General features: G+C 36.7%; 1 protein-coding gene across 1 annotated transcript in view; it reads right to left on the bottom strand.

Moving 5' to 3' along the window:
• Positions 1–15,248, bottom strand: part of LOC124545243 (SWI/SNF-related matrix-associated actin-dependent regulator of chromatin subfamily B member 1) — a 138,908-nt gene that overhangs the window by 95,928 nt on the left and 27,732 nt on the right. The window contains exon 3 of the mRNA XM_047124115.1: positions 13,081–13,210. Coding sequence (XP_046980071.1) covers positions 13,081–13,210 — 130 coding nt within the window. The remainder of the gene's footprint in view (positions 1–13,080; positions 13,211–15,248) is intronic.

Here is a 15,248-nt window from a genome sequence, read left to right as displayed (position 1 = left end):
ACAATCCCAAGACAACAGATGTGAGTCTTTCTGTATGATATCACGAAGCTATATAATGACTATAAAACACAAATGGAAAAGATAAGACTAGTAAATGATACAAAGCACAAATATAAGTCAGGAAGCAAAGGAATATTAATTACGCCACAAATATAGAAAAACAGGTTAACTACACAACACTTTTCTTCCTTTCAATCAAAAAGATAATACTTTCCTGTTAAAATTAACACCTACCAAATTGAAGATGTCTGAACTTGGAGTAAAGGTAGGAAACTGGATAATTTTCAAGAACAACTAGAATAATGTCAACAGAATTTAATGGGCAGCTGCATATTTCCATTAAACGAAATGAATTACACCAAAATAATGCTTCTTTCCCCAACCCAACAATTCCACATTTTTTGTCATGCTGCTGACACTGGGATTTAATTTCAAATTATACGAATATGAAAACTCAACAACAGTGTTCCACAGAGATATTCTCATATGAAGTTTACCCACAAATCTGGTACGTACTAAGAAACCATATAAAATGTTGAGGATATATTATGTTAGAATGGAATGTGATCCCCTCCCCCCAACCCGAGTATAAATGCAAAACTAGCAGAATTTATGCTGATAAAAATGTGACTTTTTACCTCTTTCTGCTGAGCCATCTAGCTGACATCTTGTTCACAGAGCTATGAAGTGTATATATGTTCTATGAACATCAAAATTTTGAACAACATGGAATCTCAAACCAGTATATATATTATCTTTGACTGTATGGGCACAGCAGTGCAGAAAGCCAAATAAAGGGGGCATGAATACAATAGTACACATTATCTCTCGTGTACATTCTGATGCCTTCTCATTTTACAAATGAATTCACTACATTATTCTTTCATTTTTGCCAGTACAATGTGTAACTGCATATGAAGAACTTGATGTCACCACCAATGAATGTCTAACTCTATATGAGTAAAAACAAATAATTATATTATGCAGGAACTCTCGCCAGTTGGTACACTAATTCAGATAAAAGAAAACTGCATCCAAATGCTTCAATGAAATTAACAACTTCTGATATTAACTTTCTGCTTTTTTTGTTTCAGCATATAACAAACCAAATATCGTAAACATCATTTAAATGCTGCCTAAAGGTATTAAAAAGAAATATGAGGTGGAGGAAAACTTGAATAAAAATGCATTTCATTACTCGCATAGAGACTAATACCGACCAACTCTGTCTGTTGGTCGGAATGGAAAAGAACACTTTCGATAAAATCAACTATACCAGAGCCGCACAATAATTAAAATGAACTTAACACTTGAATGTAACAGCTCAAAAAAGGCTTTTTCACTAACGTTGTAAGTTGCATAGTTCATGCTTTTTTGGATCCAACAGCTCTTTCTCAAAATCCTTTTGACCACAGGAAATCACTAAATAGCCACCTGTGGGGATAAAAACAAAACTGTACACTTGGTGTAGTTCAGTAGAACAAGTCCCATCTCCAGTCATTAGCGGAATGTGGATTGTGTACACTATTCAGCCTATCAAAACCCACTGAAGAGTCATTTCAAGCTTAGACCATATGTACATTGCCACTCAAGAAGGTTTGTGAGCAGAAGATTCCCACTGAAATGATGGACAACACAGTGACATTATTAAAAGATTCAACTACTACCAGAGACACAAAATATTGAAAAGCTGTCTCTGAACGGTGGTCCATGACCGACCACACCAGTTAACACTTGATACCTAAAAATAATGGCACGTAGATACCCTGAAGAGAATGTAGCACAACTGTCTCTTTTTAGAGGCATCTGGGAGGGCTATGTCAACTTAGACAGTATGAAACCCCACACTGTATAAGATCAAATAAGAGTGACAATACAATTTCCCCAGCACCAAGTCGCAAGAAGAAACTTTTCCCAAGCCAACTTTCTTCTTGCACCGTGGTGTTGGAAAAATGGGGTCAAGTTCTCCTCAACAAGGATGGTAGAATTAATCTGATGTCTGATGACCATCACAGAAGAGGTAGAGGTGGTGAGGTACCAATGCATGCATATCTCAGGCATGCACTCTTACAGGTTCAGCACGTAAGTGGGTCAGCCATGTTTTGGGCCAGTATCATGTACAGATACTGGTCACCTCTCATCACCATCAAGCAATGGGCCTTTCACATGCTAATGTGCTGCAGCACACTCTAAGTATCACATTAAAATCATGTGATTTCTCTTTGAATGTGAGGGGTAAATCACACTAAAATTATGCTGTTTCTCTTTGAATGCTCGCTGGTATGCAAATAAAATGGACAACACATTTTGCAGTCCTACCCGATAACTAGGAACTGTTATCAAGTGCTGAAATGATGGTCAGCCGCACTACGATCAACTCAGAGAAGGGACTCAGTGGTCTGTTTTCGACTTCTGGCACTATGAGTGCTATATTACTCAGCACCAGGTCACTATTTTTCTTTGAAAGAGCATGTAATAAACTGTGCAAGCATAGAGTATGAGGGATTTTTGAATAGCGGTTGGTGGTCTAGCACACCGACTGGCAATTTGTTGGCTTTATTCCTTGCAATGTTAAATTATTACTTATAAAATTTAAGTGTATTTAAACAGTTTAATTTAAAAATTAATATGTTCAATTTAGTTATGATTCCTATCCTTGTGAATCGAAAGTCTATACAGGACACCACATTGTAGCACATTGCTATAATTTTGCACGAGCTGCCACTGCTATCAAGGGTAACTTGAGAGCTGTGTAATACTGGGCCAGAATCCTCCGACTTATTGTCCAGATCTATAGTCAACATTTCGGTGACCAGGACAATGCATGAGCACACCATGCCTACTTCATTAACACTTCCTACAGGAGGCATAAAGCAACCATGTGGGGTGACCTGTGGTATCTGTGGACAAGAACTCAACTGAGCATGTTTGAAACCAGCTGCAACTAGCACAGTGTTTTCTCAGAAACTCTCTCCACACACCGTATGATCACAGGACTATCATAAGAACAGACTAGTCAGAACAGCAACATCTGTATGATCTTGTGGACAGCTGGAAGAGGAAGAGCCAAGCTCGTTAACTGAGGAGAGAGGATCAGTACAGTACTGAATAATATGTAGCATGTAGCACCTCCGATTTATTATTTCGACCCGACCTGATCGAATAGCAGCCCAATAATTATTAATAATGTGACCGTGTACCTAATGGGGCTGGCAATCGGAATTGACTGCTACGGAGTTGTTACTTTCCAGTTTGTCCTTCTCAAATGCTGTAATAATGAAATGTCTGGTAACAAGAAAAACACCAACACAGTTTCACTAATCAAGAACCTATATTAGTCTCAAAAACACAAAAAGAAGGAGACAGCCATTGCCTCCGTCATACACATCTAATTACGGCTAATCTCAGCACAGGCTTCTTCGTTATTCATTATCGTCACACGTTAATCCAACCACTGCAATCCAACACTGCAATCCAAAATGATGCCGGCGCAGTAGACGCGAAACCAAAATATCGGCGCTGAAATATCACTGACCACTCTCGTAATTATACTTCTTCACTTTCCCCGTATTATTCTAGCACAAAGGGGTTAAACCGCGGCGATGGCCACTCTCTTTGTCGGTAAAGCCTTGCATTTTAGCAACAGGCCTCCACACAGCTCGGCCCGCAACATGGGAACTCCCTCAACTCACACTCGCTCTCGCAACACAACACAATCGATTGTTTGCCCTATCGACCTGTGCCGAGTGCAAACTTATAGTAAGGGCCTAAGGACCCCTTACAAGCAGAAGGCAGTTTACTAAGAAGTTTTGTATTTTACAAAAGAAAAGCACCAGTTTATGTATGATTAAGGCACAATTCAACAGAAGCACAGAACGAGGTTCAGTTTGAACAACTTTTGGATTCTACTGCAGGAGTAAACCCAAACATGAGAAATGACTGGAAGAGCTCTACAAGACAATACATCCAGGATTTAGCTAATCACTTGCATGAAATGATTCTCCAATCAAATAGCAAGCATGGTTTACAAAGAAATGGGAAAATAAATTCAAGTAGAAAGGGAAGTCCAGGATGGAATAACAATTTTGTGAAAAGGACACATTGCTACTCATGACATCTAGGGTAGATGTTGAGTCACAGACAGACATAATGAAAAGACTGCTATACCTTTTAGCTTTCAGCCAAAAGGCCTTTCTTAGCCAACTCAAAAATTGAAAACTGGATTAAAAAAGGCTCTATGTGCCAAAATTTTTAATTTGAGGAAAATGAGTTTTAAGTATAATATGTACTTAATGTAACAGCAAAAACAATAAATTTTTGACAATATAGTTTAACTGGATAGATAAAAAAATCTGCTTGCCAAGCGGCGGTAGAACATGTAGAGTTTCATTCAGATATTCCAGTACTTGTCAAATCCAGTGAGGTTGTCCTCTTTCAGCCTGGGAAACAATCAGTTTTGTAGCACAGCAAGATAGTCTGAGCATTAATCACATTTCCATTGAAGAATAATAGGCCATAAACAGATGAGTGGGATATTGCATAAAACACATGTACTTTGGATGAATCTCCTACACATCACTGTGTGCATGCGCGTTCTGTAAGCCCCAAATTCATTGTGTTTGTTTACTTTCCCATTAAGGTGGAAAGTCACTTCATCACTGAACATGATGTATCATGTGACATGCTGTGTTGTGCGGAAGTGTTATCATTGTCAATAGCATTCTGAAGCTCATCAAAATGCCACAAGCTAGCGTTTGTCGTCATGACATACAACCTATAACAGCTGTAACTTGCACTGCTTCATAACCAACTGACGTCTCGAAACACAATGTTGTAAATGTAGACAGTTGTGACTCCCGACTGGCACAATGAGTTGTAGGAATACGTTGAAAAGTGGTCTGATTTCTTACATTTTTGTCAAAAACACGAGGGCTGCCAGAACTCTTTTCTTTACATACACATCCTGCATCCACAAACTGTCAATATCATCTGTGGAAGTTCTATCCTTCCTTTTGATATACATTCTGTCTCTAGAAACTGTCTGTAATGTTTCTTTATTTACGTGACCATTACGGCACTCCAACCCCAGTTCTCGATACCAGTAATATCGTACTACTTTTCTGCGAAGTAACAGACATATTTTTGTGACAATATTCACATTTGGTTTTATTAATGTATAGGTACTCCTATGTATCGATATATTAAAGTGATATGGTTCTTGTGTGTATTCATTTCTGTGAGACTGTCATAATCTTTGACTTACTTGTAACAGTTTTGGCGTGAATGCGCAGAGAGCAGTTTTGGTTTCACTTTGCAGAAGTTAAGTTGTTATTTCGCTTTGTAAAAGAACGGTCAAGTCTTGTGTTTGGTCAGAGTGGAAATTAAATATATGAAGTTTAATACAAAACTGTTTTCTTAATGATGTGACAAATTAAGAAAAAGTTGAATAAAAATGTGGATCATGAACACAAAGTCAAAAATTAATTCTACTATACCATTGTTCAGATCTGGGATTTTTTGATCATTAAGAATTTCCTGAAAAACGCATTTGTTAGGTCTTCAAATATTTCTAAAATACAGATCTGGACCTTCTAGCAGTCAAAGTGGAATCACCCTAGAATCAACAAGATGAGCCATAACAACTTTGACGAAATCTACATGGGAATCCATTCAAGACAAGTGCCAAAATTAATGACTTTTTTACAGTGACTTCATTACTTCCATTCTGACAATACCATCCACAGTCAATAACTTTGTTGTTGCCCGATAAAGTGAACATATGCTGCGTGAGCAAAATTATTAATCTGATTTCTAACCTACTTTGCAAGTGGCTGTATTGTTAGAATTTGGGTGCTCTTGCCGGGATAGGCAGCACCGTGTATTTGAAGACTAATTATTTAAAAATTGAATAATCAAGCATCAAACATGACGCAACTACATGACAGATGCAAAATTTACAATACAACAGAGGAGATAAAGGATATTCGACGGAGAAGATATCGACAGTGAGATAAGTGACCACAATTTTTTTTTTCTTCATTATTAACTTTCAGAAACTTTAATTATCTAAACAAGTATTCCATTGTTATCAAAAATGGAAAAAGTTGAAGTAGGGAAAGAAACCATGGAAGATTAACACAAGAATTTTGGAACTATTTAGCTAAAATTTGTAAAACATTATCTCCCCACTGGTGGCAAAGTGTAAAAAGTAATGAATATTTATTGTATTTTCAACCTGTTGTATCCATAGATAATGGTAATGAAAGTGTTAATGTGTATGTACAGTTATTAAAAACTAGTCAGGAAAGTAATGAGGGAAATTTTAAGGAAATTGAAGGTGATTTGTTACATGAACCATTAAAAGAAAAGGTGGAAGAATGTGTATTAGGATGTCCTTACATCAAAGCTAAAGTTAACACTTGGGAAGGTAAATTTCTCATTGATACAGGGAGTCCAATTTCAGCCATTTCAGAAAAAGTTATGAACAAAATTAGGAACAGTTAATTTTGTTGAAGCACCTGTGTTAGGAGTAAAGATAAGAGGAGCCACAGGAAAGCATAGTAAAGTTATTAAAAGTCAAGTACTTTTATCATTTGAAATAAAAGATGTAAAATTTTAGCAGTGTTGTCTTGTAATTCCAACATATTATTTGGCATGGACTGGGTGTTAAAGGTAAGTGCTGCATTTAGCTTGAGTGAAATGAAATTAATTGTCTGTGAACCCAAAAGAAATATAACTGTGTGTACACAACTATTTATTATACACTGTGAAGAAAATTACAATCACATCAGAAAAATCATAAATTATGAAGAGAATTTGTGCTTTTATGAGAATAAATCTGAGCTGAAATTATGAAAACCTAGTCAAAAGTAAAGTAGATGAGGCACTCAAACTATATTCAGGACAGTGGAAATTGAAATGTCCTGTGGTGCCTCTCCTGCTCCCATTCAGCTGGTTTGACAGCATGGCTCTCTTTTTTTTTTTTTTCAAAAAAAAAAAAAAAAAAAAAAAAAAAAAAAAAAAAAAAAAAAAACACTAGCGATTAATAGTGGATGGGATTATATGTAGTCGGGAGAACAATAACTCTTCAGAAAATATACACTCTTTATTGCGTATTAGTTAATAACTTGCTGTTTTGTGTGACAAAAAATTAAATATAGGATACATAAAACCAATAAAGACAAGAGACAAGCGAGAAAGTACACATTTCTTCAATTCTTAGCTCCTAGCCTTTTTTTCTCTCTAATCTTGCTACAGCTTTACATGGCGCGGTTTCCTTTCTGCGAAAGAATCTATTACCTCATCAAAGTTCGTCAAACATTTTGCTACATGAAAAATCCAAATGTCGTTATCCAATACTGAAAAAGCTGTTAACACAAACATTACCCAAGACTGGTGTGGTTTCTCGCTCTGTTTATGTCTATTTTGTCACTGTCTGCTAGACAAAACAAAATAGGCCTTTCTAATATTGCAGCAATTTTGTAACACACACCAACAGGGTGTATACGTGGACAAGTAAAAAAAAAAATTCCCAGATTTTTCCCGAATTTCCCGGTTAAAAATATACTTTCTCCCAGGTGAAAATACACTTTTTCCGTGTTAAGTTATTCCTCGGCACTGTAAAACTCATCAATCCATTGAATGTTTATATACCGATGTAGAATTTTCCGGGCACTCAGAAAACGATACTCAGGGAGGGGCGGACACGTTTTCTAAGACATTTGATGTGCAGCAAGATGTGCACTACGTATCTTCATATTAAGACGGTATAAATTTGAATTCCGCCAAACAACGCATGTCACTTTCCGAAGCATTGAAATCGAGATTATGATGTACTTTTGTAGACCATGTCATGTGATCTCGCCAGCTGATGACAGCATAGGACACGTGATATAGTCAGCCAATAGGAAGATCACTCTTAAGCAGCGCAAATACACAAATAAGAAAAGTTAATGGTTTAAATTAATATACATAGCATTCACATATAATATTGGTCTGAAGATTAATAAGCTGGAAGAGAAGTTAAGCTTCCACATATAATGATGATCCTTTTTGCGCGATACGCTTTAAGATACATCACACAAATGTGCCAAAAAATTTTTTAATTACGACGTAAATGTCTGATATTATCGGCTCGAAATTCTTCTAAATGGTCATCTGATTTTTAAATCAAAGTCAAACGCTTTGTGATTTAAGAAATTCATCGTACATTCTCGCACATAGTTCGTATTTCGTAAAAGGAAATTTGCTTTGAATATAACGCTTTTGAAACCACCATTCGCAGTATTTTCCCGCGACCTGTTAGAAATAGGTTTGTTTCAGCAGTTGCAAGAGATCGCCAGATAACAGGCGTCATCACGCTAGCGCAGCTACGATGACGCAGAAAGCCCATATATATGTTCGTATGTGTAAAACATTAAAAGATCTTACATTAAGTCATAAAAGAAACAATGCATCAGAGGATACTTCAAGAGCGTCGGAATTTCGTGAACCATACCAAAATGCATAATTCGTCTTAAAATGCACACTCATATGTAAATTTTCTTGGAGTACCAGTACTGTATTATCTCATGATTGGTTCTTTATTATGGCATAATGCCATACGTGCGCTTGAAATGCAGCGAACAGTTGAAACTAGCCACTAGCATGAAATTAAATACTTCGTTTCAAATAAATTGACTGCCTCAGTAGAAAAGATTAATGAAAGCCAAATCTCTTTAGCAAACCGGCAAAAATAGCTTCATTGTTCTGCAAGGCGATTAAGCTTGACTGTCAAAAACGTGGAAATAACATCTTAAACTAATAACATATTTTGCCCTTCCGTAATTATTCAAACGTATTTTAATTCATTTGATAGCTCTCGGCCACAAAAATCTGTTTTGTTATCATTTAACGTGAGAGCAAAGAACGAAGAGGAAACAACAAAATCACTGAACGTAAACACAGGTCACGTGGAGACGACCCACCTCCCCACAACAACCCAGACTGCTCTGTGCATCAGCTCCAGATTTACTATATTTCCCAACCGGGGCAATATTAAATAGTGGCGCCCAGGCACACTTATGTAACCAGAAGCAGGAGAAGGTACTACTCATACGCGACTCAACTGCGCATGCGCACGAGCCCGCCCGCAACTGCTCAAACGAATCTAATTTAAACAGTTGTCACATCACGCTCATCGGAGGCAATTTGTTGTTATGAAGCACTGCAGTCTTCCTAAAGCCTCCGACACATTTTGCTGTTGGCAGACGCTTGTATGAGCACTGTATTGTTGTTCTATATGGGGCATTTCCTTTGCAACTTAAGTTTTTTTTCCTCTCGTTTGTTTTGTTGCTGCAGTATTATTCTGCAGTAGCTATTATTCTGCAGTAGCTGGATACAGTAACATCCTTTGTTAGAGTATTGGTTCTTACCAGTCAAAATCACAAAAATTTGACTAAAAATTAAAACAACGAAAAATTCCCGGAATTCTAAACAATTACCGGGTTTTTCCCAGTTCTCTCCCGGATGAAAAAATTCCTGGGTTTTTCCCGGATCTCCCGGGTCGTATACACCCCGACCAAATAAACGAGACTGTTTTGGCACAAATGGCCATTTTTATAACAAGACAGAATATAATTCATTAAGTACCAATATCAAATGCCTATTAGGCCTACTACAAGCAAAAAGCTTAATGTTAGGAAACAGTTTCACATTTCATTCGTGAGATCGAAAAGTTGTATTATGAAATTGTTATATAAATTTGGAATCGTCTTCTTCTTCCATAATTTGTATAATGTCCCCGTCTCTTCTCCTTCCCCATTCTAACAAACAATCTTGTCATAACCAATTGTGTAGCTATTCCTGTCACGGTCAAAATTTGTTCGCCGATTAACTTCACTAACCCTGCTAGAATAACAGGTTTAGTTATCCCACAATTATTCTCCGGTTAGGCGTTGTTACGTATTTGTACAACACGTTTTCCGCGTTACTTCCAGAATAGAACTTACGCGGCTGCTAGCCGGGGACTGTACAACTGGTCCTTACTGGTGTAGCAATCTGGCCAAAAATTTTCTGTCAAAATTTCATTTTCTTGGATACACCGAGAAGACAATATGTAATCTGGGGTAATCAGCCACTATCCAAAAAAATATTCATTGCCCAAAAGATAGTTATTAGGAGAATGAGCGGAGTCCAGCCTAGCCGTTCTTGTAGGAACCTTTTCAGAAAATTAGGGATACTGACAACTGCATGCCAAGATATCTACTCCCTGTTATGTTTCATTGTTAAAAATGGACAATCGTACAAAACCAATGATTCATACCATACCCACAATACCAGGAGGAAGCTGGACCTCCATAATGAATCAAAAAACCTTACTATTGAACAAAAAGGAGCCCATTACATGAGCTGCTCTCCCACCATCACTTATCCACGAGCTTCCCAAATTTAAACAACAGCTCAAACAGTATTCATTAGATAATTCATTCTATTCGGTAGAAGAATAATTCATTTACTAATTTGATGTGCTATTGTGCATTACGATACTCACAATCACTGTTAACAAAACTGTGTCTTTCATTTAGCTATTAAGATTTATCATCAATGTGTATTTTGTCTTATACCAGATATCCTCTTGCAAGAGGTACTTTTATGTATTCCTTTTGTATTATTTGTAATAATTCTGATACGTCCTACATCCATGCGAATGCCTCGCAGTATTGGATTTATGGGATATAAATAAATAAATAATCTTGCTCACCTGTTATTCCTGTTAGTCGTTTATTTCCATTCTGGTAGTCTGAATCTAAGGATTTTGCTAGTAATTATAACAACACTGATCATTCGTAAGCGCATTCAACCACATAATCAAACGGCAATTGGCATTCATCCGTTTGGCTTTACTCTGCTCAGCTCGTGTAGCCCCATCCCTTTTGGTCTGGGAAAAGTTTATTTCTATATGCGACGAGGATGTGTTCAAAAATGTTCAAAAACCAACAGGGATGCGTTTCAGAATCATATGAATAATCGATAGACCAATGTGCGCTGGATACTAAGCGCTTTGTGGAACAGGTTTTTTCCCCACGCGAATATGAATTTGGCGACCCCTTTTCCTGGTAGCATGTAGCTGCTTGCTGCGACTGCTTGCACAGACAACAACCACATTCCTGTTGTCAGAAGTGGGACAATCTACTGCTCAAACGCGACTCAACTGTGCATGTGCACTAGTCTGCTAGTTACTGCTAAAACAAATCTCATGTGAACAGTTGTGATTTCACACTCATCGGAGGTAATTTGTTGTTATGGAGCATTGCATAGTCTTCCTAAAGCCTCTGACACATTTTGCTGTTGGCACACACTTGCATGAGCACTGTGTGTTGTCGTTGTATATGGCACATTTCCTTTGCAACTTAAGTTATTTTCGTTTTTTTCTCTCATTTATCTTTTATTATTTAAGAGTTATTCTGCAGTAGCAAGTTACAGTAATATCCTTTGTCAGAGTACTGGTTCTTACCAGTGAATGTAAAAAAAATTTGACTAAAAACTAAAACAAGGAAAAATTCCGGAAATTCTAAAAAATTCCCGGGTTTTTCCTGGTTTTCTCCCGGACAAAAAAATTCCGGGTTTTTCCCGGATCTCCTGGTTGTCCCGGGTCGTATACACCTTGCTGTCATAATCTTTGACTTACTTGTAACCGTTTTGGTGCGAATGCGCAGAGAGCAGTCTTTGTTTCACTTTGCAGAAGTTAAGTTGTTATTTCGTTTTGTAAAAGAACAGTCAAGTCTCGTGTTTGGTTAAAGTGGAAATTAAATATCTGAAGATTGATACAAAACTGTTTTCTTGATGATGTGACAATTAAGAAGATGTAAATGTGAATTTACAAGAAGTTGAATAAAAATATGGATCATGAACACCAAGTCAAAAATTAATTCTACCATACCATTGTTCAGATCTGGGATTGTTTGATCATTAAGAATTTCCTGAAAAACGCATTTGTTAGGTCTTAAAATATTGCTAAAATACAGATCTGGACCTTCTGGCAGTCAAAGTGGAATCACCCTACAATCAACAAGATGAGCCATAACAACTTCGATGAAATCTACATGGGAATCCATTCAAGATAAGTGCCCAAATTAATGACTTTTTTACAGTGACTTCATTATTTCCATTCTGACTATACCATCCACAGTCAATAAATTTGTTGCTGCCCGATAAAGCGAACATATGCTGCGTGAGCAACATTATTAATCTAATTTCTAACCTACTTTGCAAGTGGTGGTATTTTTAGATGTCAATACCATCTGCGAATGTTCCACCCATTCAGAGGATTAGTTTTGATACCTCAACTTCAAATGTCTTTGCACTGCAAACACAGAATTACATTTCACACACCTGAGAAAACAAAATTATTTCTGCTGCAGAGTAACCACTTAGAAATACAAGACGGTAACCAGTCAAACAGAAGATAACCAACATCTAACAACAGTGAATATAAACTAGACAAAATATTCGTTTCATCAATAACTGAGCCATGGTGCAGTGACCAATAGTTCTGACAATATAATACTTAGTAATATGTATTTTCTCTGTGAAACACCCTGTATTTTTACTGTGTTCAACACTACAGTCTTAAGATGAGTTGTGTGTTATAAAGATACACTAGTCTGGCCTCAGCAACCAGAGACAGTGGTCATGCATGTGTGAGCTGTGTTTGAGTGAACACATGTGTGTACATGATGTCTATTTCAGAAGAAGGCCTTCTGGCTGAAAGCTAACACGTTTAGTAGCTTTTTGTTACACCTGTCCATGAGTCAACATCTCCTATATATGGTTGAGTAGCAATGTACCATTTTCACAATATTATCAGATATACGCTGACATGTTTTGGTGTTCTTAAGCAAATAATCTAACTGTATCAATAAACTGACAGTCAAGTTTGTGCACAATCAATAAAATCCACTTTTTCACAGACAAAACACAGACCAACATATATTTGATTCCATGAAAAATATTATGAATTAATGAAGAAATATGAGAATTTCTCAGAGTAAGCAAATTTGTTTCCTTATTTTGAAGAAAGTAAGTAACTTAATCAGATACCTGGGAACTGGTGGTTCTGAAGAATGGACAGAAACAGCTTTGTATTTTTCATCATTTCCTTCAATGATATCCTCAACTTCTGAAGCTCTCAGCAGTGAAACACTTGATGCCAGAACATGCTGACTCAGCCCTGAAACAAACGCAATGACAAATCTCAGACTTACAGTTAGGCAGTGGAAGATTTACCTTAAAATTACATAAGTAAATGCTATGCATGGTGAGCTGGACAAAATTAATTCATTCCTTACCTCATAAATCGTGCTGTGTAAATCCCATGATTAAGGAGAGATTTCAGAATGTGAAAAAAGTCAAGTTACACATTAAATGATGAAGTAGCAACTTTAGGCTACATTTGTAATATATACCCACAGCTAATTTAAAAAATAACAACAATTGCATATCATAACAAAATACAAACTTTAACAGCAAGAAATAAGGAAAATTAGTGTTTAAAACCTCATTGATGGCAAGGTCATTAGGGATAGAGAACAACCCCAGATTGGGGGAGGAAATCAGACGCACCCTTTTCAAGGAACAATTCCATTTAGCGTCAAGTGATTAACTCAAATCACAGTAGAACTAAATTCGGATTGTCGCATGAGGGTTGGAACTGCTGTCCTCTAAAATGCAAGTCCAGTACCTTAACACTGCATCTCTTTGCTTGGCACTAAGAAATGAGAATACTGTTTACCCGTACACATTATAAATTGAAGTCACCTGCTGCTTTTTTCCGTTTGTATACTATGGTTAATCTCAGCGTCTACTGCGGAGATTTTAATACGGTTTTCACTAAAAGATAGATCGATTCATGAGAAATGTCTGTGTATATAACTTATTGCTTATAGTAATAATGACTGGGCAATATACATGCTGTAACTGGTAACAAATTTTACTGGCTTATGGAAAGAGATATTGTGTCAATGGTAGGAGCTACAAGCTGGTCAGCTAGGGCGGAGGCAGTATCTGATGGGAAAATAGTAAACAACCACTATAACTCCAGGCTAATCTCAAGAATTACTGTAGTGATTTCCACAAGGTTTTCACTAATCAACAGATGTGTTCACAAAGGAGGTTTGTGTGTATCAGTACATATTATAAATGATTGCCCACATGTACATACTAAGTGTTAATTGTGAGAAATCAAGGCAGGTCACAGTTAATATACAAACTGAAATAAGTTATTTTAATCAGATTGAAGTAGAGGTGGTGGTTACCACTGGAACAACCAGTTTTCTAATTTTCTTTTTCTTTTTTCTTTTTTCAGTGCCAGTTTAACCTTAGTGTTACAGATGCTCACTGACAGTCCACTTTGTAAAATACTTCCTGACTAGGGATGTCACCATTCTGTAATGCAACTAATGCCTGATGACAACAGCAAGGAACTACCATACAGACCAGCTGATGCAAGTCTCGCACACTGCATGAACATGTATACCATCCAACAAGCCACACATTACTGTCTCAGTAAATCGGTACCAGTTCTTATGCTATGTGTTTGTTGCTCATTTCTATTGGCATTTATATTAAACTAGTACCAACTGCTTTTTTCATTTTCTATAGTAACACAATATTTCAAAGCAGCAGAACTTTTACGAATAAAAATTACGCAGTTTTTAAAAAATGTTTATTTTAAAAACCAAAACTTTTAGCACTGTTGCTATGGCTATTTAATATTTCGTTTTTTTACCTGCTTATTAGTAAAAAATAGGAAACACTTGTTATGAACAAGACCAAACAACTACCGAAAAATGCCAGTTATTCAGAACTAAAATATTGGTATCACTTTAACCAGTCAATTTTTCACACCCCTAGTTTGAAACATGCTTTCTCCTCAGAGGAAACTTACACATTCATATTCACTATTCTGCATCTGCTGTAATGACTGAACATGTACCGAATTATCTCTCCAACAGATATGACATATGGGTACAATTTAAGAGATTGACCAAATAATAACGTTATAGAGGAATGAAGTGATAGATCTATCTTATTTCAGAGATATGCTTAAGGCTATCTGTAGCCTTTATTAGAAAAGCTTATGAGTTGGGGCTGTTCACTGACCAGTAGTCTTGAAACACTATAAAACAATTTTATTCGAGATTTTATAAGCCTGAAGCACACTAATATTCATAAGCTATTGTGTGCTATGGAAACACTGAATAATCTTA

Source organism: Schistocerca americana, chromosome 8, assembly GCF_021461395.2.
Source record: "Schistocerca americana isolate TAMUIC-IGC-003095 chromosome 8, iqSchAmer2.1, whole genome shotgun sequence".
NCBI classification, from domain to species: domain Eukaryota; kingdom Metazoa; phylum Arthropoda; class Insecta; order Orthoptera; family Acrididae; genus Schistocerca; species Schistocerca americana.
The sequence above is the reverse complement of the archived record's forward strand: the minus strand, read 5'-3'. Positions and strand labels throughout refer to the sequence as shown.